This window comes from Protopterus annectens, chromosome 15.part0 (assembly GCF_019279795.1).
Source record: "Protopterus annectens isolate FY-2018-M chromosome 15.part0, PAN1.0, whole genome shotgun sequence".
Classification (NCBI taxonomy): domain Eukaryota; kingdom Metazoa; phylum Chordata; order Ceratodontiformes; family Protopteridae; genus Protopterus; species Protopterus annectens.
In genome coordinates this window covers 391,484,611-391,509,178 of record NC_056749.1, presented here as the reverse complement: position 1 = coordinate 391,509,178, position 24,568 = coordinate 391,484,611, and the positions used below count along the sequence as shown (strand labels likewise).

Sequence of the window (24,568 nt, the reverse complement as noted above, 5' to 3'; positions counted from 1 at the left end):
GAAGTGGTGTAGGTTATTTGTAAAGATATTAAAAAGGAGAGGTCCAAGGACTGACCCTTGTGGGACACCCGTTTGGATTGGAAGGAAGGGGGAGAAGGCAGAAAGCCATTTGACGGATTGGAATCTGTTGGAGAGGTAACTGGAGAACCATAGTATAGTAGAAGAGGAGACGTTAAGGGAAGAAAGTTATGAGAGCAGAATGGTATGGGAAACTGTGTCAAAGGCTTTAGATAGCTCAAGCAAGAGGCGTGAGACTAGTTTATTGTCCCGTGCTTTGCCAATATCCTGTGTAAATGAAATGAGAGCTGTAGAGGTGCTGTGGTGACTATGGAAACCATGTTGGGTGGCAATTAACAGGTTGTCTTGAATTATGTGTTTGAGAAGCTGATTATGATTACATTTTTCTAGAATTTTAGATAAGGGGGATAATATGGTGATAGGTCAGTAGTTGGTTGGTTCAATTGAATTTGCCTTCCTTTGTGGAGGCTAAAGCTAATGACTGAGTAATGTGAAGCAATACTGTTGGAAATGTCTGTGTGTTAATGTTATGTTCTGAAATTTGATTGAAATGTGCTATGCTGAAAGCATAAGCGAATGAGTGTCATTCTGCACCATGACTGAACTTAAGTAAAGTGATACATATGTGTACTGAACATCTAAAATAGCTGTGTATAACTGTTGAAATCTGGAAACTAAGTAAACTAACACTGAAGGAATATCTTTTCTCCCACTGTTACCTGAACACGTGTAAAAACATAAACTGAAATCTGGCAATGTTATATTCTGGAGACTAAACTGTTAGTAAAGGAATACCTTTTTTGTCATAAACTGAAAACTAGTACTGTTGCTTTAACTCTGATCTGCATGAATGCATATCTGTTATCTATACATTTTAACTTCAAAGAATTTAGATTGCTGAAACACATTTAAACATTGAAGAAATATACACGTGCTGTATACACATTTTAACTTTAAAGAATACTTTTGTTTAGATAACTGAAACTCACTTAAAAATGCACATTTACTGTACTTGAGTTGTGCACCACAGCTCTTGCCAAGTTCAGGCCTTACTCTGCATTGTCCCAGTCACAGGTATTGGAAGGGGCTTCGTAGAGTCCTTGAATGCTGGATACACTTAGGCCTTCCAAACCACCCTTTCCTATTTCTTGTGCAAGGCTGGGTGGCTGATGTAATATATTTCTTGACTGTATTTAAAATTTAAACTGGAAAATCAACCTGGAGCAATATCTGTAAAGCACAAAAAAGCGGCATCAGGTCCTAAAAATAACATTTGCTGCTTTAACAATTATAACCTGATAGCATTGCGTGTTGCCCTGACTTTACTTACTTTTTTCTGTCAGCAAACTGATAGTGTACTATAGTGAGCTAAACTAATGTTACTAATAAATATGCTCTTGCAAGTCTGTAACTGAACTGTAAAGTACTACAGTGAAATGTAAAGGCTGCAATTTCATTATTAAAGCGAACTGAAACCTCCATGGCATTGTTTTTCCCTGTCATAACCTCAAATGAAACTAAAATAGTAATCTGGCACTGTATTAATATTTTAACATTTTTTGCACTTCCCCTTTATAAAATTAATCTTAACTGTTGAACTTTCTACATTTATTCTGTGACTGTCGGGGTCGTAATTTACTTTTCAGTGTGCAGTTCTCTGCCCACTGTCTTAACGTAGCTGTTTCTTTAGCTGCAGTCATTTAATTCTTTTAGTACTACTGAATGCTGCAAGGATTTATCATTACTGTCTACCATTTTTTGGATAAATAGTAAGAACTGTTAGTACCTAAAACTGTCACTAATAATATTAAACTGATGTTTACCATACTGTTTTATGGCATACAGTACTGTCTTTAATACAGTTTGCTGAGCTTGCCAGTATTCTTATAACTCAATTATGTTAGTCCATGCCTCTGGTGTGCTTGTTAAACTGCAATTTTCTGCACGAAATATATACAGTCGTGAACTGTTTACATGTACACATTTATTACTGGAGTTGAACTGATTTATTCTGGAACTTTACTTGTCTGTCCTTTATACAAGTATGTGAATTTTTTTTTTTTTTTTTGCATAGTATGTACACTTATTACTAGAGTTAAACCTGTGACTTCATGGGATCTGAACTTTTGACTGTACTGTCGATTCTAAAATGTAGCATTGACTTTAAATTTTGCAGTCTTCGTTTTATCCTTGACAGATGTGTTCGTTTCAGATATCAGAACCGACTTGGGCGCACTATAGTTTGCACCAGCCAAAACCTGTCGAGCTTCACCAATACCCAGAATCCCTCTCATCATCTCAGATCTTATTTGCTGCTTTCCAAAAATGGTTGCGTCTAGCTACTACTCTCAAGCGCTAGTGGGTTTAGTTAATTTTTTTTTTTTTTTTTCCTCACAGTTTCCACCTCTTTCCCTTTTCATCTTTCTTTTTTACACTTAGTGTATTCCTCCAAGTGTCATCGTTGATACTGTTCCCTTTTACACTTTTGTGTATTTCCCACTATCCTTGCTGATAGCTCCCCCCATCTCTTTTGTAGTCTTTTCCTGTCCCTGTATACACTTGTGTAATTCTTTGACCATCATTGTTAATAGTCCCTTTTTTCCCTGTTTTCCTTCCTGTATAAAATAAAAATAAAAAGGTAGTAAAAATATCCTTTTCACGATCACTTTCTCTTTCTTTGTAAAGTGATATTTCTTTAATTTTTCTAGCTGCTTTCCTCACTTTGGTATGACTGAGAAGGGTAAGGACCCTCTGGTTTCAAAAAGTGCCAGAAGTGTGGCCCTAAAATTCCATCATCAGATTTTCCTTTATGTGTGTATTGTCTTGTCTCTCTACCACTTACAGGAAGACTGCAGCATTTGTCACACCTTTAGCCACTGGGCTTTAGTGGAAAGGCGTAATAAGCTTATTTTTAAAAGGACTTTTTCCTTCAGCATTTGGTGAAGCCTTATCCTCTGTAGATAAAGCTGAGACTGATGCTTCATCACCTTCATCCTCGTCTTCCATGGAAAGATTTAAGAAAAGAAGTGTTTCTGTTCCAACCTCTGTGGCAGTTCCGAAAGCCAAGAAGTTGAAGACCTCGGTTCTGAAAGTCCCCACGGAACCATAGGCCTATGCTTCTGATACTCCGGCGCCGACATCCACTCTGGCACTAATTGCAGTTTTAAGACTTCGACGTCGAAGGTCTTGATACAGGACTTTACTGCCTCACCTGCTAAGAGCACTTTGCCTAGAACTACCTACTCTCTGTCAATTGATCCTTTTGGTGGGGAGTTCCCAAAAGTATTTTTGCAGAGGCCTAAGTCTCTTGCTGCATCATCCATCCACTCCACCAAGAGCCTTTTAGAACTTGACGTGCAGAGGTTAGTTAACAAAATTTTATGGGCTAGAGGGCTTTCAGGCCCCAGTTCGGTACCAACCCTTTCAGGTCTTGGTACTGAAACTTCCTTTACACTGTTAACTACTCCTACTCTAACCTCCTCAAAGGTCCTAAAGTCCTCTGTTCCGGATCTCTTGATGTTGACTGTTCCGGCTCCAGAGTTGTTCGCTTCTTTGGAGCCAGTAGTTACCCTGAGCGGTTGTTTCTGAATCGGAGACCTGCCGGAACTTTGGCTACCGTGCTGGTTTTGGGGGTCAGATCTTGACTCTAGGATTTTCAGAGCTGTCCCTACTCCTTGGAGCTTTGGCTACAGTTAGTCTGATCCCAGCTTCGGTCTCAAGGGTTGGTTCTTCGGAGCCGGGAGTGACCCCGGTTCAGAGGCAATCTTTCAAGGTTCCGGGCTCCCTTCCATCTTCAGGGGGGCTGGCCTTTGAGGCTATGCAGAGGGCCCTTTCTCTTGTAGAGACTCAGTCGGCGCTTTCCCTCTAAGGACAAGTACCTCCCTCTATTTCATTTATTCCTCATGCCTCTTCACTGGGGCAGCAGGTGCTGAAGCCTCAGGTGTCACAGGCACAGGTACTATCCTCTTCTGATACCTCCCCAGATTATCCCCATGAGGCGGTTCCTCAGGAAGATAAGTGCAAGAGGAAGCACTTGGATTCCCCCCAGGAATCAGTCATTGAAGATGCAGATTTCGATGAGGGTGAAGGGTCCCTATGGTCACCCCCTGAAGATGTCTTATTTGGCGATGACTTGGAAATTTTAAAACGGAGGGGTGGCTGGAAGTCAGAAAACCCTTTCTGTGAGGAATCTGTTTATCTCCAGGCTTTTGGCACCTGTTTTTCTACCTCTTGGGTGACTCCACCTGCTGATGCACTCATTCATTTGATTTCACAGTGAGTGTAGAAGGCTCCAGACACCATCGAGCACATCCCCAAAAGACCAGATAAGATGCTACCTGTCCCTGAAGACAGTTTTGGGCCAAGGGTTTAGCTGTAAATGCTATGGTCATAGCAGCCGCCACTAAAAGGAACTTGCTGAGGAAAGTTCCTCTGCTCATCTGCTCAGCAGAGAGTCTCTAGCTATGGACAGATTTGGGGAGTGGGTCTAAGCTTCATCGACCTTCGCCATAAGGTCCTAGAATTTTTTGGCACATTTCACCAGACTCCAATGGGATCTGATTAAGAGTTGTCAGACACCCTGGCGGGAGCTGTAGCTGAGAAAGTCCATGAGAAAGTGGCTTCCCAGTTGGCCACTCTGCAGTCTGTGTACAATTTCTCCATGAGGGTAATTGCCCATACAGCCGAAGGGACGAATAAAGCAGTGGGTACGGGTGTAGCCATAAGAAGACATGCCTGGATGTGCCTATGTGATTTTGCAGAACCATTGAAGTCTTCTTTCATCAGTGCTCCATTTGACAGAACATCCTTGTTTGGCCCAAAAGTGAAATAGACTTTATCCAGGTATGAGAAGGATGGTAAGATTATGTCTGCTGTGGGTGTACATTTTTCCACCCCTCCAAAGGTCATTCTCTAGGAACCAGAGGAGTGGTGGAAAAATGTGGTTCAAGAAATCCTAAGGGCCTTTCCAAGATGCACACAGAGGGCATTCCCTCCCCTGGGGGCAGAGGGAGGAACAAAGACTGAAGACACCGCCATCGTGGTAGAGGTGGTCTGCAAAACCAGGGTTTCAGAGATTCCTTCCCATGCAAGCCATTTCAGTGTTCCTGATGGGAAGCCCGATTGTCTTCCTCTGGAGTCAGTTGGGGGATGCATATTATTGAACATAAATGCCTGGCTAAACTGAAAAAGAGATTCCTGGGTGCAATGGATTGTATCCAGAGGTTATAGTATTCCCTTTTCTCAACTTCCCCCGTTCAGAAGAAAATCTCCGATGCCCCACCCAATCAGAGGAATTCAACAGTGCAAGAAATCCAGAAGCTGCTGGACAAGCAAGTCATCCAACAAGTCCCGCCATACCAAGAAGGATCCGGAACCTACTCTAGAAGGTTCTTTTTATTGCTAAAAAGACAGGGGACTGGAGACCAATTTTGGATCTCAGTGTACTGAACAAGTTGGTTTGGCAAACAAAGTTCCGGATGGTCACAGTACAGTCTATTCTCCCCTTTCTGAAGAAAGACTGGATGTGCTTGATAGACCTTCAGGATGCATATTACCATATAAAAATGGACAAATGCTCCAGAAAGCTCCTCCGCTTCTGGCTGGGAGCCAGTCATTGCCAATTCAGAGTACTGCCCTTTGGACTCACCACAGCCTTCAGGGTGTTTACCAAATGCATGGCAGTAGTAGCACCTCACTTGAGACTGCAAGGATTCAGAGTTCTTCCATACTTGGATGACTGGCTCATAACCACTTCAACTAAAGACCAGTTAATAGTAGCCAGAGACTACACCCTCAACATCTGTGTGGATCAATCTAGAAAAGTCAAAATTTGACCCAAACACAAAATTTAGAATTCATAGGGGCAGTACTGAATACTCAAACAATGATAGCATCTCTTCCTTAAGAACATCAGAGAATTGTGGTTCAGGTTTAAAAGTTAATTCCCAGAAAGAAGGTTCCCGCACAATTATTCTTGCAAGCTCTAGGGTCCATGACAGCTTCTATAACTTAGCCAGGTTACATATGAGAATTCTGCAATGACTATTGGCTCCCCAGTGGTCTAGCCTTCACCACTTGCTGTCAGACCCAGTCCTGATCACCAAGCTTTGCGAACTGGATCGTCTTTGGTGGATACATTCTGAACAAGTTCATGTTTGTCCCTTTGTTTTGCCAAAGTGACCACAGACGCCTCCCAGATGAGGTGTGGGGGGGGGGGCATTATCTGGGCAAGATGGTCCAAGGTACTTGGTCCCCATTAGAGGCCAACTTGCACTTCAGTGTCCTGGAGATAAGAGCGGTGTTTCTTGCGTTGCAGGCCTTTCAGACAGCTCTTCCTCAGGGGACTGTTGCAGTTCAAACAGACAATATGTCAGTGGTTTAATACAGTAACAAACTGGAGGGAACCAAGTCTTACCCTCTTTTTCAAGAAGCCCTCAGAGTGTGAGGACTGTAAGGGGTGGAGATATAAGGGATCAAACAGAACAGATGGAAGCTAAGTGGATTATCAGGCTGAGGGGAGATTTTGGGGATGGTTGTGCCCATTAAACCCAAACTGAAGTCAAGACTATTAGCCAGATGAGAGTATTTGCTTTTGCATCTGTAATTATATAGGTTTGATTTTTGTTAACTAAAGTGGTATTTTTACTTGCTCATAGGAAGTTTTGTATGTATTTTTATACAGTTTTTATGTTGCAGTTATATGTAAATGTTTTTATGTGTTTAAATAACATGCATTTTAGCAGTATTTCTTTAAATGCTCTGGTCATGTGATTTAACACCGTTTCACTTTTCCACTTAAAAGCAAGTTCTGGTTCAATGTGTTTATCTGATGAAGCAGCAGTAGCTGCAAAAGCGCTTATGACCTTCAATAAATTAAGTTTTTAACATGGAGAGTCGTGGGTACATCAGTGTTCTTGGATTATTTGCTTTTATTTTTGTTGGACTCTTTTTTGCTCTGGAAAGTTGGTGGTAGTTTTTCTTTGGCTTCTTTCTGAGATATACTGTCTAATTTAGCTAGAATATGCATTGTAACTTACATAAGGAACTTGAAGTTGCTTTAAGAAAATGTTTTGGCATCTCGCAGCTTTTTAAAAGTTTTTCTTGTTTCTTGGTTATGTGATCTCACACTGGAGACTTGAAAGTCTGTTTGCTTTGGAGATTAAGTATGTTGCTGTTAACTGGATAAGGTCTTTTACACTGGTATCTTGTAGAGTGAATTTTTTTGACACTTTATGTTCTGACGGAACACTGCAGATGTGTTTAGATTTTCTGAGGTACTGCTGTTCTGTTAATGTGTTTGAAGCTTTTTCTGAAGTAGTGTTTTGAATAAACACTGGTGAGTTGTAGTCTGTTCTACAGAATACACATAGTCTGACTTTCGATAAGGTTGCTATGGCCTAACACCCACCATGAAACAGGATACGCATACCTGGATTTACTGGAGTCACGCTGATTATTGAATTTCCTGCCTGCACTTATCTTTAAAATCGTTTTTTTTCTTAATACTTGCATTTTATCTGTCTCTCTGGCCTAGCGCTCAAGTGTGGGGTCATTTACTGCACTGTTCTAACTTGTTGATGCCTGTTAACCTCTGCTTTCCTTAAAAAAAAAACAAAAAAATCTTGCTTTTTTCCCACTTTTCTGAGATTTAAAAAAGTTCAGTTACAGATTTGCTGTTCTGAACTGTTTGTAAGTTTCTTGGAGGCCATTGTTTGCTTGGGGCTAAAGGGAAGTCTCTGTGTTCATCAGTGGCTTTGATAAACATTGAGCAGCCTGCCTGCCGCTGTGGAAGTGGTTACTGCCTTGAAACTGTAGTTTTATTGGCCATTTTGGGTCAATTCCTAACTCCTTGATCTCCATCTCTTAAAACCCAATTGCCTCGTGGTTTTGGCGTCTTTTCAGATTTGTTGGCTGTTGGTGAAGCACCCACCAAGAGGAGAAAACGCTGAGAGAAGAAAGGAGCCACTTTTGAGATTTTAAGTATTTTGCTTCAGATTATTTAAGTTTTTCTGCATTGCCGCCTACTTTTGAGCATTTTCTGGCTTGTTAAACTTGATTTCTGTGTTGGTAACTGTATTTAGAACACAACCTAGAGCTGATTATTGAATTTCCTGCCTGCACTTATTTTTAAAATCGTTTTTTTCTTAAAACTTGCATTTTATCTGTCTCTGGCCTAGCACTCAAGTGTGGGGTCATTTACTGCACTGTTCTAACTTGTTGATACCTGTTAACCTCTGCTTTCCTTAAAAAAACAAAAAAATCTTGCTTTTTTTCCCCACTTTTCTGAGATTTAAAAAAGTTCAGTTACAGATTTGCTGTTCTGAACTGTTTGTAAGTTTCTTGGAGGCCATTGTTTGCTTGGGCTAAAGGGAAGTCTCTGTGTTCATCAGTGGCAGTGATAAACATTGAGCAGCCTGCCTGCCCCTGTGGGAGTGGTTACTGCCTTGAAACTGTAGTTTTACTGGCCATTTTGGGTCAGTTCCTAACTCCTTGATCTCCCTCTCTTAAAACCCTCTTTTGCACGTTTTTGCACATAGCGCAACATCGGGCAGTGCCGCCTAATTGGGTTTAAAGTATTCCTGGCTCCACGAAGTCTGCTCTTCACTTTTTCCATTAGAGCTGCTCTATCTCTCAAAGTAAACACCGTATTCTCATTCTAAGGCCCCTCACTGGTCCAAATAAGTAATTTTACAAGTTAGCACTAATAAACCATAAGCACTACTTACTCTTATACGCTCTACGATTACCTTATCCCCTATTGGTCCGTTTTAATTCAGTTCCCTATATTACTCTAGCATGTCCAAAGGTCAGTCAATGGTTTCCTCTCCAGTCCAACTGGTGAATCTGGGAATTTTGAGGCAATGTTACAACTGTCTCATGTACACGGACAACCCTCTCCTCCTCCAAACAGGTTCCAATATATGTGAGAGATGCAACCATATTGCCAAACTGGAGGCTGAGCTCTCTCATCTCAAAACTGGTGTAACCAGTCAGGAGGAGAAGGTAACCTCACACAACACAATTCCAGTATCACATAGTCCCACCACAACAGTGAACCAAACACATAAAAACATACTCGGAGGCTCTAAATATAAATCTACGTAAGCAACAGAGACCTCCAAAGCAGACATCCAAGCAAACGCTACCCCAAAACAAAACACGTACAACACATAGCACACAGTCAGTGTGCCAAGCAGTCACAGCCCTTAAGGCTGAATAACACACCTGATACTCTTGTAATAGGTGACTCTATTGTCAGACACACTGACGTCCCGCTCACCAGGCTGAATAAAGAGAAGGTCACAGTGAGCTGCCTGTCGGGCGCTAGGATCCGCCACATAACGCAAGCACTCTGGTCACTCCAAAGCAAATATAAATATGACTCCGTCATTGTACATGTTGGCGTGAATGACCTGAGACGTACCTCCCTCGACTACATGAAAAGAGACATAGAGGAGCTCTCTGATCATGTAGCCCAGGCCGGTATGACCCTGACCTTGAGCAGCATCTTACCCTCACCTAGAATGATGCCACAGTATAAAGACAAAATGATCGATTTTAACAATTGGCTAAAATGTTGGTGTCATTCAAAGGGGATCCAGTGTCTGTCAGCCTGGGATGACATGCTCGACAAGCCACGCTGCTTCGCTAGAGATGGCTTGCACCTGTCACCCCTGGGCTTTCGGATATTGGCAAAAGCTCTTGCCACCCCCATAGTGCCTTTTTTAGGCAAGGCTCAAAAGTCAAACCCACCTCCATAGACAGCACAAGGAACAAGAAACTAAGGGTAATGCTGCTAAACGCCATAAGTCTTAACCTCAAGATGCATGCACTCGAAGCTCTCCTCAGTATGGAGAACATCGATATCTGTGCAGTGACAGAAACCTGGTTCAAGGCTCCAGAGAGCACCCCAGCACTACCAGGTTATACCTCATATCATGCTTTTCGACCCCAAAACCCGGACCGAACCACAAAAGGAGGGGGAGTTTCCATATTTATCAAGGATATCCACACCTCCAGGTTAGTGGCATTGCACGAAGTATCGGAGACCATCCATGTGCAACTGACAGTGGGCAAGACTGCTTTTCAGTTTATAGCATCCTACAGACCACCCTCTCAAAGTCAGGAATCCCACTCGGCTTTCCTGAAAACATTGGAGAACATGAAGATCCCTCCGAACACCATTATATTGGGTGACTTCAACTACCCAAACATAGACTGGGAGCATTACTCAAGCCCCAGCACCTTAGCCCAAAGGTTCCTGGAATTTATAAACTCAAATGCTATGGAACAACTAGTCAAGACTCCCACAAGAGGGGAAAACATACTAGACCTGATAATTACCAACATGGGGACTCTATGCTCCATACCAGAAGTATATCCCTCATTGGTAAGATCAGACCATAAAGTAATTTCACTGGATATCCACATCCCGACCACACCCCCAGCACAGAAAATCACAGTGAAAAACTTCTCAAAAGCGAACTTCACACTTCTCAAAACCGAAGTGGAATCCTTCAAGACCCCAGAGCCAGTGGAAACTATGGCCCAAACTGCAGAATCCTGTATAAACGCATTCTACGGACATCTCCAGGAATGCATGGATCATGCTATCCCAAACAAAATCAAGACCCAGTCATCCAAAGGCAGGCGTCCAGTCTGGTGGACCCCAGCCATAAATAAACTGTACAACAGAAGGAGGAAGCTAAATCCCTAAAAGGGAAGGCATCTCTGATCAGTACTAGCAAAAAATTACGATCCCTCATAAAATCCTTCAAGGCCAGCTTCGAGAGAAAAATTGCACAGGACACTAAAGACAATCATAAGGCTTTTTTCAGTTATGTTAGGAACCTGGGATGCAACTCCCAGACTTGTTCTGAGTTGATTCTAAACAACAAAAAATACACTGAACCCACAGACATCGCCAATATCCTGGCAGACAGGTTCAGTGCAAACTTCTCCCCCCCAAAAGAGCAAGTATCTATCCTGGCAGAGTGCAGCCTCCCAAACATCTCTGATGCTCAGGTGAAGGCTGCCCTCTCCAAAGCAAAAAAACACTGCTTCCATGGGACCAGATGGCGTCCCGGGTTGTGTCCTACATGAACTCCAAGAAGAACTAATCCCTCAAGTAAAACTGCTGTACAGTCTCAGCCTCACTACAGGATATGTGCCCAAAGAATGGAGTACAGCAACAGTGGTCCCACTCCACAAAGGTGGCGCCTCTGTCGACCCTGGAAACTATCGCCCCATAAGTCTGACTAGTCTAGTCTGCAAGGCTATGGAGAGGATCATCATGGAACTCATAAACAGACATTGGGGACCTACAGACACTAGATCCTACCCAATTTGGCTTCAAGGGCAGATCCTGCCTTTTGAACCTGGTCGACTTCTTCGAAACAGTCACCAAGGCCATAGATGAAGGGAAGGTAGTCCACACAGCCTATCTCGACCTCGCAAAGGCATTTGACACAATACCCCACTCAGGCATCATAGATATACTTTCCAGCCTAAATATAAACCCCTATGTCACAAGATGGGTCGAAAACTGGCTCAAAGACAACCCACAGAGTCAGAGTTGCTGGGGCCATGTCAGACTCGAAACCGGTCACAAGTGGCGTCTCACAAGGTTCTGTCCTGGGACCTCTCTTGTTCGGTATTTACTTTTATGAGGTACAGGCCAACGTGGGAGGACTATGGCTCACCAAGTTCGCAGATGACTGCAAACTGGGCGCCATAATTGACACTCCAGCTGACACAAACATCCTTCAAAAAGGTCTCGCAGAGACTGATAACTGGTGCCAAAGCCATGGTTTAAAGCTAAATGCCAAAAAGTGTATAGTCATACCCTTTGGCAAAAACAATGTGCCCACAAATTGCCACATAGGTGGTAACCCATTAAGTACAGAGAAAGGAATTCGGGATCTGGGGACCCAAGTTGATAGCAATCTCTCCTTTGACAACTACATTGCCAAAGTGGTTAGAAAGACCTTCTACATAGCCCAACTCATCATGAAAGGATTCACATCTAGATCGAGAGGTAATCGTGCCCCTTTTATTCATCCCTCATCTGGCCCATCATAGAATGCAATGCCCCCTTTGGGATGTACCTTACCCGACACCTGCAGCAATTAGAAAGACCCCAAAAGTACCTCACCAGGAGGATCAAGGGACTCAAACAGATGCCATATGCTGCTCGGTTAAAAAAAACTCCAGCTCTACTCAGTTGCATACCGCCTACTTCGAGGCGATCTATGCCTGACATATAAAGCTATGTCCAACCCAGAATTAATGGACATGCTCCACCTCAGTAAATCTAAATCCCTTAGAGCCACGCGTTCAAGGGACTTGAACCTCAGCACAGAAATAAATAGAACATGCTGGAGGGACAGATTCATAACCCAGAGGCTCCCTTCGCTCTGGAATAGAATTCCAATTCATGTTAGGCAGAGCACCTCACTGACTCTCTTCAAGAAGAATCTTGATGAGTGGATGGGGGATCGTAGGTTTGTCCCAGGGATTACTTCCGTGTCACTATTAGACAGAGGCACAGTGAACTAAACTTTAAAAAGGGCACAGTATACTCAAATCAAGGGGTGGCATAAGCCAAACACAATCGGGCTAGGCTTATAAATGCCCCAGGGCAGATAGCCTAGTATGAACCTATGAACCTATACAACCAAACACCTTACTCGTGGGTTATTTTAATTATCCTACCATCGACTGGGAAACATACATGACCACAAACATGCTGGCCCAGAGGTTCTTGGACTTTGTCAATGCAGATGCTGTAGAATAGCTTGTTGACACACCCACAAGAGGCTTAAATGTCCTCGACATGGTACTCACTAACATGGTAGAGCATTGCACCACCTCCCCCATGTAATGTCATCCCTGGTAAGATCAGGCCATAAATCAGTCTTGTTCATTGTAATTATAAGACCGGATACCCCATCAAGCTACAAAATGTTTAAGAATTTTTCTAAGACAAATGACCTCCTACTAAGTGATGGTATAAAAAGTTTCAAAGCCCCCTCAAATGCAGAGAACACTGAATCCCTATGCAGAGGTGTACACCAATGCCCTGTATAACCACTTAAGCAGTTGTATATAATTGGCTGTACCTGATTGGATTAAAACCAGGTCTTGCTGAAAAAACAAGCCACCCTGGTGGACCCCTATTGTAAACAGGTTATACAATAAGAGAAAGAAACTAATGTCCAAGAACAAAGAGGGAACTGACTCAGCAGATGAAGAAATCCCTCTTTAGCTTAAAGAAACAAATTAGAGATCTCAAGTCCTCCAAAGCAAATCACTGAGCAAAAATAGCCTTCCTAGACAAGGATTATCACAAGGCATTATTTAACTACGTCCAAAATCTAAAAAGGAATACCCAGCTGTGCACTGAACTGGTTGTGGATGGCACCACCAATACTCAACCAGAAGTAATAGCCAACCTGTTAGCTGACAGACTTGATAAAACTTCACCACCCTGTCCCCACCAGTCATCCCCCAAAGTATACCTGCCACTATTCCTCAGCCCATTATCAGTGGGACCAGACAACATCCAAGATTACAACTTAAAACATGACTTAGACCCACTTGATCCCTGTTTAATCACAGCCTGAGAAGTGGCTATGTTTCAGTGGAATGGAGGACAAAAACTGTAATCCCTCTGCACAAAGGAGGACCGTCAACCGACCCTGGGAATTATAGGACCATAAGCTTGACTAGCCTCATCTGCAAGGCCACGGAAAGAATCATTATGGTGCTGCGGTAGCGTTGTCGCCTCACAGTAAGACATTGTCCTGTTCGATTCTCAGCTAAAGCGTCTTCTGTGTGGAGACATGCGTGAATGGGCATACCTTCGTTGAAGTGCGTCAGGCCTGGCAAGTCGGTATGTAAAAATCTACTGCCAATCATTAGCGGACTGGAGTTCCGCTGTGGAGACCCCTAACCGGGAAAAGCCGAAAGATACAACATTAACAAGGACATGGGTAGTCTGCAAATTCTGGACCCAATCTAGTTCAGATTCGTTAGAGGTAGATCATGCCTGTTAAACATAGTTGACTTCTTTGAAAAAGTCACCAAGGCCCTGGACAAGGGAAAGAGTGCATACTGCTTGTCTTGACCCACTCTAGTATTATAGAGAAACTCTCCCAGTTGGTAATTACCCCTACATTATCAGATGGGTAGCCAACTGACTCATTGACAGGACACATACTGTCAAAGTGGGTAACTTCACCTCTAGCAAGAGAACAGTCACCAGTGGCATATCACAGGGTTCTGTGCTGGGCCCCTTACTGTTTGGAATTTTTTTTCTCAGAAGTCCAGACAAACTCGGATGGCCTGTGGCTAAACAAGTTCGCTGATGACCCCATATTAGGAGCAATCAGAATCTCTCGACGATGATGATATACTGCAGACATGGTTAATGCAGACAAGTGATTGGTGTCAAAGCCATGGATTAAAGCTAAATGCAAGAAAGGGAAAAAAAAAGCATCGTTATTCCTTTTTGGAAAGCTGACATCCCTAATTATATTATAGACAGCACCCCCCCCCCCCAAGCCTAGACCCAGTGGTACATGATTTGAGTACTATGGTTGCAGCAATCTGAACTTTAACCACCACGTGTCTACAGTAGTAAGGACATCCTTCTGTGTGACACATCTGATAAGTAAAGGCATCACATGTAGATCTAAGGAAGTTATAATTCCATTACACTCTGCCCTCATCAGACCAGTAATTAAGTACAATGCTCCCTTTTCATGTACTTCACCAGACCCCTGCAGTAGTTGGAGAGAACTCAAGAGGTTTCTCACCAAGAAATTGCAGGGTACACAAACAAGTCTTGTGCAGAAAGACTGAAGGCCCCGTCTGTGTTCTGTCCCCTACAGACTGTGAAGGGGTGACCTGCGCTTGGCTTATAGGGCCATCTCTGAGTTGGTGTTACTGATGTGACTGATTTTTGAAAATCCCTTTGATTTAATGTGATGGGCATATGTTGAGGGTCATGGAGTTTGACGTGACCATCATTCTTTTGTTTTAGCAGCCAAGTCCTTTATAAGCTGCATCTTAAGTGATGGTTCTCAATAACACTACCTTATTATCCCTTTTTTATGTTGCAGAAGGGCAGCAGGCAAAGTTGTTTCCTTTCCCCAACTTTATCCTTAATTGTGATAGAACCCTTAAATAGAATGTTGAAACAGGGCAGCAGAAGTGTTAGGGTGTTTTTTATATAGGAGTGAGACTAAAACCATGATTGCTGATGACTTCCTGTTCAGTTTACCATGGGCATTGAGTGAGAATACCAAACTGCAGTGAAGTGACAGTCTTTGTGCTTATGTGCATGCATTTTGTGTGTGTGTGTCGGATTTCTCTTTCAGCACTTGAGCTCTGGCGAAACCTGCCCCAACTGCCTAACTGACCTCTAGGTGACTCATTTTTTAGAAGGATAGGTTAATTGCAGCATTTAAGAACATCATCATTAGCATTGTAGCTGAGTGCATTAGTCAGCATATCAGAGCCCTGAAGATAATCTTGCTATTGGAGAACCAAGGGTTTAAAGAAAGATCAGAATAGCTTTTCTGATGAGTGGTACTTATAAACAAGCGCACTGTTTCTGCATGTGTGCAAATCGGTGCAGTAACACTGTGCTTTAGAAGTAGTCTATTTGTTTTTTTTTTTCCCGTTCTCATTCTGTCTAGTTGGGGAGCACTATTTCCCTGTTCTGTCTACCTTATACTTAATTTGGACTTGTTCTTTGTCTTGCAGATCAGATGCTAAGAACTGATTCTGACTTTCGTTGTTTTCAGAGGACAGTCAATTGAAGAGGGAGTATGCCTGACCAGGCATCTTTGTTACTATAAGGATGATTTAATTTTGCATGCTTATTTTTTCTATCCCTCCCCCAGCCAACCGTCTGTCTCGCTGTCTGGCACCAGTTGTCATCCAGGCAACCATCAGGGAATTTTCTGCTTTAATCCTAGCCTGCCAAAATGAGAGCTTGCTGTGCCACCCCCTGCATGCATGTTTACTTCCATGTATGCACAACGACTGGTACTGCTGGAGGATTTACTTGTTTGCAGAGGAAAAAAAGCATGTCACCAGCTCACGCGCTACATGTCTTGACACCTTTTTTCCAGCATTTGTAAGCATAACAGTAGACCTCCCAAACATCCTTCTCCAGAGTGGGTGAGAGAGTAATAGTCACTCTTTCCCATCCCTCCTGGCTTTTTTCTGCAGTGCTCAGCTTGCTAGGGGATCCCAGATTGGTTGAATTTCAGTTAAGGATGTACAAGTGACTGTAAGCAAAAATAGTGTTTATAACAGAGTGAAGCATGTCTTGTGAACTTAATGAAGTCTTGATGATGGAATTTGTTCTTCTGTTGCAGTGTATCTGGTAACAAAAGTGATCTGTTTTCTGCTTGTACAGTAACATTTTATATGCCTGTTTTTTCCCCCTTTTCATAAGGAGTTAATATGCAGCCCTTTGTCCTACATGTCTTTTGTACATTTTTTTTATTTCTAGTATTATCCTGCTAAAATTTACTTTGTCTTTTTGCTTCTTTCAGTGTGCTAGATTGGCAGCAGTGTCTGCAGGGCTCACTGTTGGCACACACACAGTCTGTGCAGCAGCAGAGGATGCTAAAGGTCCACAGCTAAGACCACAACAGGTGAGTTGGTTGTTTTCTCTGATTTCCTTTAACTTGTCTGTACATTTTCTGAGATTATTTCTGTTGTATATGGATATAGTGGTGCTGGTGGGGATTTGCAAGAATTTCTGTAAAGATAGTAGTTTAATAAGGATAAGATGTTACATATTTAACTTGGCTGCTGATGTATGACCACTAACAAATAAGTAGCAGGCTTTTATATAACTTTAACTGGTTAAATGCAATATAAAAATATTGTTTATAGTATCTATAGTATGTTGTTTTAGTTAACCATCATTATACTCAGGGTTCTGTCATTTGAAATTATCCAAGACTTGGAGAAGTATGGAACTGTAAGTAACTAGCTTTTTTTTCAAAAAGGAAGGAGAATTTAATTATTTTAATTTCAGCTCTGCTTAAGTGTTTGTTACATTTATATTGATCTGTGTGGTAATGCTACTTTGTACATTTGCATTTTTTAGCTTGTTCTGGGACCGTAGTCTTGCATTTTAATTAGCAGTTGTGGGAGGATTGTGTTTCTGCATTATTCTGCACTTCTATTACTTGTAAATCTATCTGTTTGCATCTTAAACTCTGCTGAGTTGTAGCCTTGTAGTTTACTTCATAGTTGTGGCAGAACATATAGTATAGTAAACCTGGCATTACTCTCCCACATTCCTTGAAAGCACACTCCACTAGATCCATGGCAACTTCCATAGTTTTTCAGTCAAGAATGTCCATGGATGGTATATATGCAGCAACAACTTAGGATACTCCCCATACTTTTGTCATTCATTACAAGTTGGATCTGGTCCCCAGAGGTAGGGCATCATTTGGTTCTATGGTGTTCAGGAATATCCTTCCCTGAGTCTACCCTGGAAACAGGTAGCTGAGGACTCTGTCCCAGTAGTTGAAGATGTAATGAAAATTGACAACATCAGATAAAATAATTATGTACTCACCATAATGTTCCATCTGTGTTGCCCATTTTCATTCTTCTCATCTCGTCTACTACCAACCCCCATCCTAAGACTTTTGGAGGAACAAGTGTTTACAGGATCCCTGTATACTTTTTTTTTTTTTTTTTTTTTTTTTTTAACATATGACTTCTAGATATGGCTTATTCATTAACCTGTTTCATCTTTTACTCTCTACTAAGCAGCAAACAAGGTCTGAGGTATTTGGGGGAAGTACATTGTGGGTAAAGGAGAAGTTCGTGAGATTTGGTTGCTGCGAGCTTTAGCAAGAACCAAGTTGGATCCGACATTTCAGATCTGAACCCAGTAGTTGAGGAAGAATGAAAATGGACAACACTGATGGAACGGTATGGTGAGTACATAATTTCTCTTTCTTCTTAACAACCCCAAGACTCTGATGTGACCCAGTAATTTCTGTTAATATTGCTTTATGTAGTTTTTCATAGTTGTATACTTGTAGCATGTCTCTCATCCTCTCAGCAACAGACTCCTGAAGAAAGCTTCCAAATCAGATACTTGTATTAAAACAGTACCAGCAGCTGTAGCAGTGATTCCGTACTCCAAACAGGGCACACAAATGATGTACTGACAAACACGGGGCAGTGTATGTCTCAATCAAGCAATGATGAAATCACTAGGGATTACACTGAACACAATTTTACACACAGCCATCCACACCCACACAACATACAAGTCAACTTTGAGGCTTTTCCAACCTCTCTGCAAAATATTGCTGTAATGGCTTTGGAAAAGGAAAATGATTGATGTATGTCAGCTCAGGACCACCATCCCTGCCTATTGGAGTCGGTCCACTGCGCTTACAAGTGTCCCTCTCAGCAGGGAAACAAGCAGGTGACTTTACAGATTTGCTCCATAGTTCTTGTTAACACACACACACTCACACACCAAAAATTGAGACATGGTTAATGTGGACAAATATGTGTCACTACCTGCTACCCATCACCTTGTCAGCACTTCTCAGCGCACAGCTGCAAATCTTGCTATCCATTACACTTTAACTAGCAGGCACACAGACGCACACAAAGGTGAAACAGAGTAATTGTAAAAGGTACTCTTGAATTGTGCCATTGCCCCCTTTATTGTTGGCTTGGTTTGGAATTTTTAAACAAAAGGAGATGAGCTGTATGAATACATGGTGTTAGTAAATATTATCCTTTAATTGCTGCAGTTGCCAGTCAATAAATGCGATATAACTGGTGTCGATGGTCACTGTACTGGAGACATTATTTTGTAATTTACTGCTTGCACTCAAAATCAAAATGCAAGTGTTTGCAGTGACTACTGTAGAACATTGTGTGCTGTGCCTTTAAGAAGCGTATCAAGGACTGAACGTGCATATATAAATAGTAGGCATGTGCTATTCCCGGTGCCATTTTGAAAGTGCAGCCAGAGAGTGAGCATGTAAGAATGAATGTTGCTAGTTTGTATATATGTTACCTAAGCTGAAGTCAATAAGCTTTAATCTTGACGTATTTGTACATAATAAAGCTGCTTGAACAGAACCCACAAAGGCTAGTCTGTTACATCCTGACTAGATGAGCAACATGGTGTCAGAACCGGGATTCCAGAGACAGATATCCAGAGCCACGAGGTGCAGAGATAACAGTTAAGGTAAACCTAAGAGAAATGAAGAAGAAGAGCCAGAAAAGAACCAAAAATAATGAGAACTTGCACGAACAATTTATTTTGTAAAAAAAAAAAAAGATAAAATGGAGCATTAAAAGGGTACAAACCCCATTATTAAATAAATGACAGCCACAAAAGGTTTATTAATTAAATGAAATGTTTAAGATTAAGATATCTGATAAAAATGATTATCAGAAAAGCAAAACGAGTATGTTTAAAGCAAAACAGGCATTTTAGAGTAAAACAAGCACAAGAAACGTCCAATGAGCATCAAAAGAGATTAAATGAGCAAAACTAATATAATAAGGCAAAAAGGGCACATTAAGCATAAATAGAGCAAGGCAACTGCATGTTTTTTTTGGCAAAGTGCTGTGTTTTGGCATAACTATGACTTCGTATTGTATCAAGAGCATAACTACGGTTATTTGAAGTATCTCAAAGTGTGTAAGTGCTTACAGTGTGTGCTTATTACTGTGCATGTATTCCAAAGAGTTTGTGTGCAAAGTGCAGCTATTTTGTGAAGTACAAAGTACATCCATTTTGAAAAAGTTCTTGTGCTGGGTGTGTCTAGTCACAAAGTGCTGCTCTTACAGAGTGTTTCTTGCACTGTAAAGAATATTTTAGCAAGTTACTGCCATTTTGGGGAAGTTTCAGTGTGACGTGTACTGTTTATTCACAAAGTGCAGTTACTTCGAAATGTTTCTTACTCTGAGCTTCTTCTGCCCAGTTCATTCGCACAGTGCAGTTATTTGAAATGTTTCTTAAAATGATAAATTACTTTTGCATTAAAGCAATTTCGAGAGTATCACAGTGCCCTAGAGACTTATTTTGCAAAGTTCAGTTATTCAGAAGCTTGTTGTGCTATTGGGCAAAGTTACAGTACTTGCATAAATTTCTGGCATGTGTGTGTGTGTGTTCGTGCATATTTGCAAAACCCTTCACTGTCATGTGTTAATATGGTAGATGGATTTCGAAAGCCCTCACCACTTGTATTTGATCAGAAAATTGGAGAATATTTGAGCAAGAGTATGATATTTCTATACAAGCAGCTTATTCTGATGAAGATGCACAAACCAGGACATTCATTTTGCTAAACCTAGCTAGGTTAGAGGCCATTGAAAGAGAGCCTTAATTTGTGTTTGCACCAGCAGTATATTTATTTTATTTATTTAACATTTGTCAACTGGGAAAGTCCGGCTTGAAACAAAGCCAATTTTCAGTGAAGGCCCTGGGAGAATTGCTGCAGATGCATGTCTTTGTAATGTGGGAGGAAACCGGAACACTCGGAGAAAACCCACGCGAATGCAGGGAGGACATGCAGACTCCGCACAGAAGGCACCCCAGCCGTGAATCGAACTGGAGAACCTCTTGCTGTGAGGTGACAATGCTACCGCTGCACCACTGCGCCATCCAAAATACAACAATTTGAGTTTCATCAGAGTGAGCTATTTAGAAACTGCTTTATGAGGGAGAAGGTAAAAATCATCATATTGTTGTACAGGCAGAACCAAGGGAAGACCTTGAGTGTTTGAAGCGCAAATTCAGGGAAATGTGCAACCCCCAGACAAATATTACATTACAGAGGCATTTGTTTTATAACAGAGATGAGAAACCGGGGAAACTTCTGCAGCTTATATTACTGACCTGAGAAATAAAGCTAAAATGTGTCGGTTTGGTGACTTAAAAGATGAGTTAATAAAGGACAGGCTTGTGTGTGGTATTAATAGTACTGCTAAGAAATATTGAGTCCGTAAGCCAGCTTCCACCCAGTAAGCACAAGTAATGACACAAAACTGGAACCAGAGTGAAACAAGGGTAAAACAAGTAATCTGTTTAGCGTAGTAAAACTTTATTTTCTGCTTTCGTGTAAAAGACTTCATCAGAATGCAACACTTTAATAGCCCACCCTTTAAATACACATCATCAACCAATTAAAATCCAACTTCAATTAGAACAATTAACTAAATAAAAAATGTATATAAAAATATATAGAAGTTGTTTTGTATAAACTAAAGAAGTGCATACATGAGATATTCTTGTAGTACTTAATAAATGCTTTATTTAAGTAAATGCACTCTACGATTTTTTAAAAAACATTTGATGTTCACTACATCATTAAGTCCTGGTGTCTTGTCAGAATCCAATCTTATTTGCCACAAAGTTTCTCTCTGCTCTACATATGTCTTATAATCTGGTCTATATTATATTGTATGCTCAGAAGAGCAAACGACACATAATCAACCCCATGTAAGCAAAAGGTTACAACGTCGACACCTCAGAACAGCGATTTTTTTCTAAGGGAAAAAAATCGCTGTTCGGAAAGGAAAAAAAAAACTGTAGAACATTACATAATGTGGTGGGCTGTGCCCCCTACACCCCCCCCCCACTTAAATATAACAACTTTGAGATCGCATTACAGTGCCGAAAACGGCAAAGTAGCGAAAGTGGCCAAGCAAATTCTTTCCCAGTTTTCAGTTCGACAAAGAACATATTCAACAACATGCGTCTGCGACAGCGTAATAGGGAGCCTTATAATCCCCACCTCTTAGGTCAACAAGTCATTGTTCAAGGACTGAAAAGAAAAATTTCTTATAACTGTGACATGACTGACTATGCTTGTAAAGGGCATTTTTACCATCTTTCTTTTTAGTACTGTACAAGTGTTCTCTAATTCTAACATATAATTCCCGTGCCATCAATTTTTTTATTTAGTTAATTGTTCTGAATTTGTTGGCAAAGAACAAAATGTTTTGTACTGTCCAAATCAGTGATAAATTCACCGAGCTTAAAGTAGACACTGGCTCAAAGTGTAATGTAATGTCAACAGACACGTTTGCTATGGTGAGAACTGGTGAACAACTCAATGTGGCTAGTAGTGCAAAACTTGTTGTTATGGTGGTGAAGAAATTCAGACCGAAGGCTCAGTAGTGCTTTCATGTTATTTAGCTTGGAGCTGTTAACAGCTTGTCTGTCTATGTAGTCCAAAGACCTGTGCAATCATTATTGGGTCTCAGAGACAGTATGAGAATGATTCTGCTTTCTTTTACTAAAGAAGTTCATCATATAAGCACATATCCTAGTTCCAATTTTTCTGAAGCCATTTTCTCAGAGTATGTTGATGTTTCCAATGACAAGTTGGGCAAACTTCCAGTTGTGTATTCCATGAAGTTAGACCCAGAGGTCAGTCCAGTAGTCAGACCAGCAAGAGAAATTCCGATAGCTAAGCAGGATAAAGTTAAAGCTCAGTTGGATAAAATGGTGCAGCAAGGTGTAATTTGTCCAGTTACAGAACCAACTGAATGGATGTCGTCTGTGGTAGCAGCCCAAAAAACGGCTCAAGACGAAATCAGAATATGTATCAACCCAAGAGATTTGAACAAAGCGTTAACAAGACCACATCATCCAATGTGTGCAATCGAAGAGGTCCCAGCCCTAATACTGAATGCCACTGTTTTTTCTGTCTTGTACGGAAAAAGTTCATTTTGGCAAGGGATGCTTGATTGGAAATCTTCATTACTGACCGCTTCAGTACCCTGTTTGGCAGATATAGATTCCTGAGGATGCCATTTGGAATAAGTTCTACAAGTGAAGTCTTCCAGCGTGCAATGGAGCAAATTTTTTCTGGTTATCCTTGTGCCTTAATAGTAGATGATTTATTGGTTGGAGGCAATGTTGAAGCAGAGCATGACGGAAACCTTAAGAGAGTTCTAGACAGATCATGTGAAGTGAACTTAAAGCTCAATCCTCTAACAGAAGTTACATATGTAGGTCATTTATTTGCCACCACTGGATTAAGACAAGACCTATCTAAGCAAGCAGCCATTCTTGAGATGTCAGCAACAGATAATATTCAAGCTCTACAGCTTTTCCTTGGCATGGTCAACTATCTAGGCAAGTTTATACCAGACTTCAGTGAATTTGATAGCACCTTTAAGATAGACCGCTCAAATGTTACATTGTCTTGGTTGGAACAGCACCAGAAGGCATTTGAAAACCTTAAGCAGAAAATTACCATCCCACCTACATTAAGATACTAGGATGTCAAGAAACCAGTCACTCTTTCCTGTCATGCTTAAAAATTTGGTCTTGGCACAGTTATTCTTCTTCAAGAAGGCAGACTAGTAGCCTATGCATCTAGGACACTTACCCAAACTAAGATGCAGTATGCTCAAAATGAGAAAGAACTTTTGGCAATAGTATTTTCATGTTACAAGTTGCTTGATTATATTTATGGTCAAGCTATTCAGATTGAAACTGATCACCAACCTCTAGTTACTATTCTAAAGAAGCCTATGCATTCAGCTCCAGTGAGATTACAAAGAATGATGTTCAAATTGCAAAACTACAACTTCAAAATGGTCTATACAAAAGTCAAACTTTTTTATCTGGCTGATACCTTATCTAAATTGCCCAGAATGCAACGGAACAGCTTGACGCAGAGAATTTTGAGTTTGACGTAATGGCAGTGCGTAATTTTTCTACCACGAGACTTGATGAGCTGAGAGCGCACACAAAGACTGATCCAATTTTGCAAAAGCTCAACCACTACATTAATGTTGGATAGCCGTCAAAGCAATCCAGTGTACCACCTGAAGTGCAACCCTATTTTCCTTACAGAGATGGGAGATGTTGATGGAAGATGGCATTATTTTCAAAGGTCCTAAAATTGTTATTCTTGTTTCCTTACAACATGAAAATATCCATATTTTGCATTGTGGTCATCCAGGTTCCGAATCTACCAAAAGAAGGGCGCGAGAACTAGTATTTTGGCCTTTACTAGTGAAAGACATTAATAAGTACTTTCTTCTTGTTTAGTGTGCAATAGTACTAAACCGCATTTGCAAAGAGAACCACTTCATCTAAGTCAAGTTCCTGAACCACCTTGGTCAACAGTCATGACTGACATATTTGAATGGAAAAATCAATATTACTTAGTATTGGTAGACTCTTATTTGAACTGGTTTGAGGTTGATTTACTATCTAATCTAACATCCACTATTGTTATTACCAAACTGAAACATTATTTCTCAGTCCATGGTAGTCCCCACGGTTATTTCTGACAGTGGTCCTCAATTTACTAGCAGTTGTTTCAGAAATTTGCAAGAGACTGGGACTTTGTACATGTTACTAGTAGTCCAGAATATCCACAGTTAAATGGCCTAGCTGAACATGCAGTGCAGAGTGCAAAGCAGTTAACTGAAAGGTCAAAGTGTGGTAATACCGATGTCTTTTTAAATTTACTTAATCTCAGAAACATACCCCATGACGATATAC

General features: G+C 41.2%; 1 protein-coding gene across 1 annotated transcript in view; it reads left to right on the top strand.

The window, feature by feature from the left end:
- The window catches only part of APOOL (apolipoprotein O like), a 511,508-nt gene that overhangs the window by 64,216 nt on the left and 422,724 nt on the right, over window positions 1-24,568 (top strand). The window contains exon 2 of the mRNA XM_044057272.1: window positions 16,590-16,691. Within this exon, the coding sequence (XP_043913207.1) occupies window positions 16,590-16,691 (102 nt within the window). The remainder of the gene's footprint in view (window positions 1-16,589; window positions 16,692-24,568) is intronic.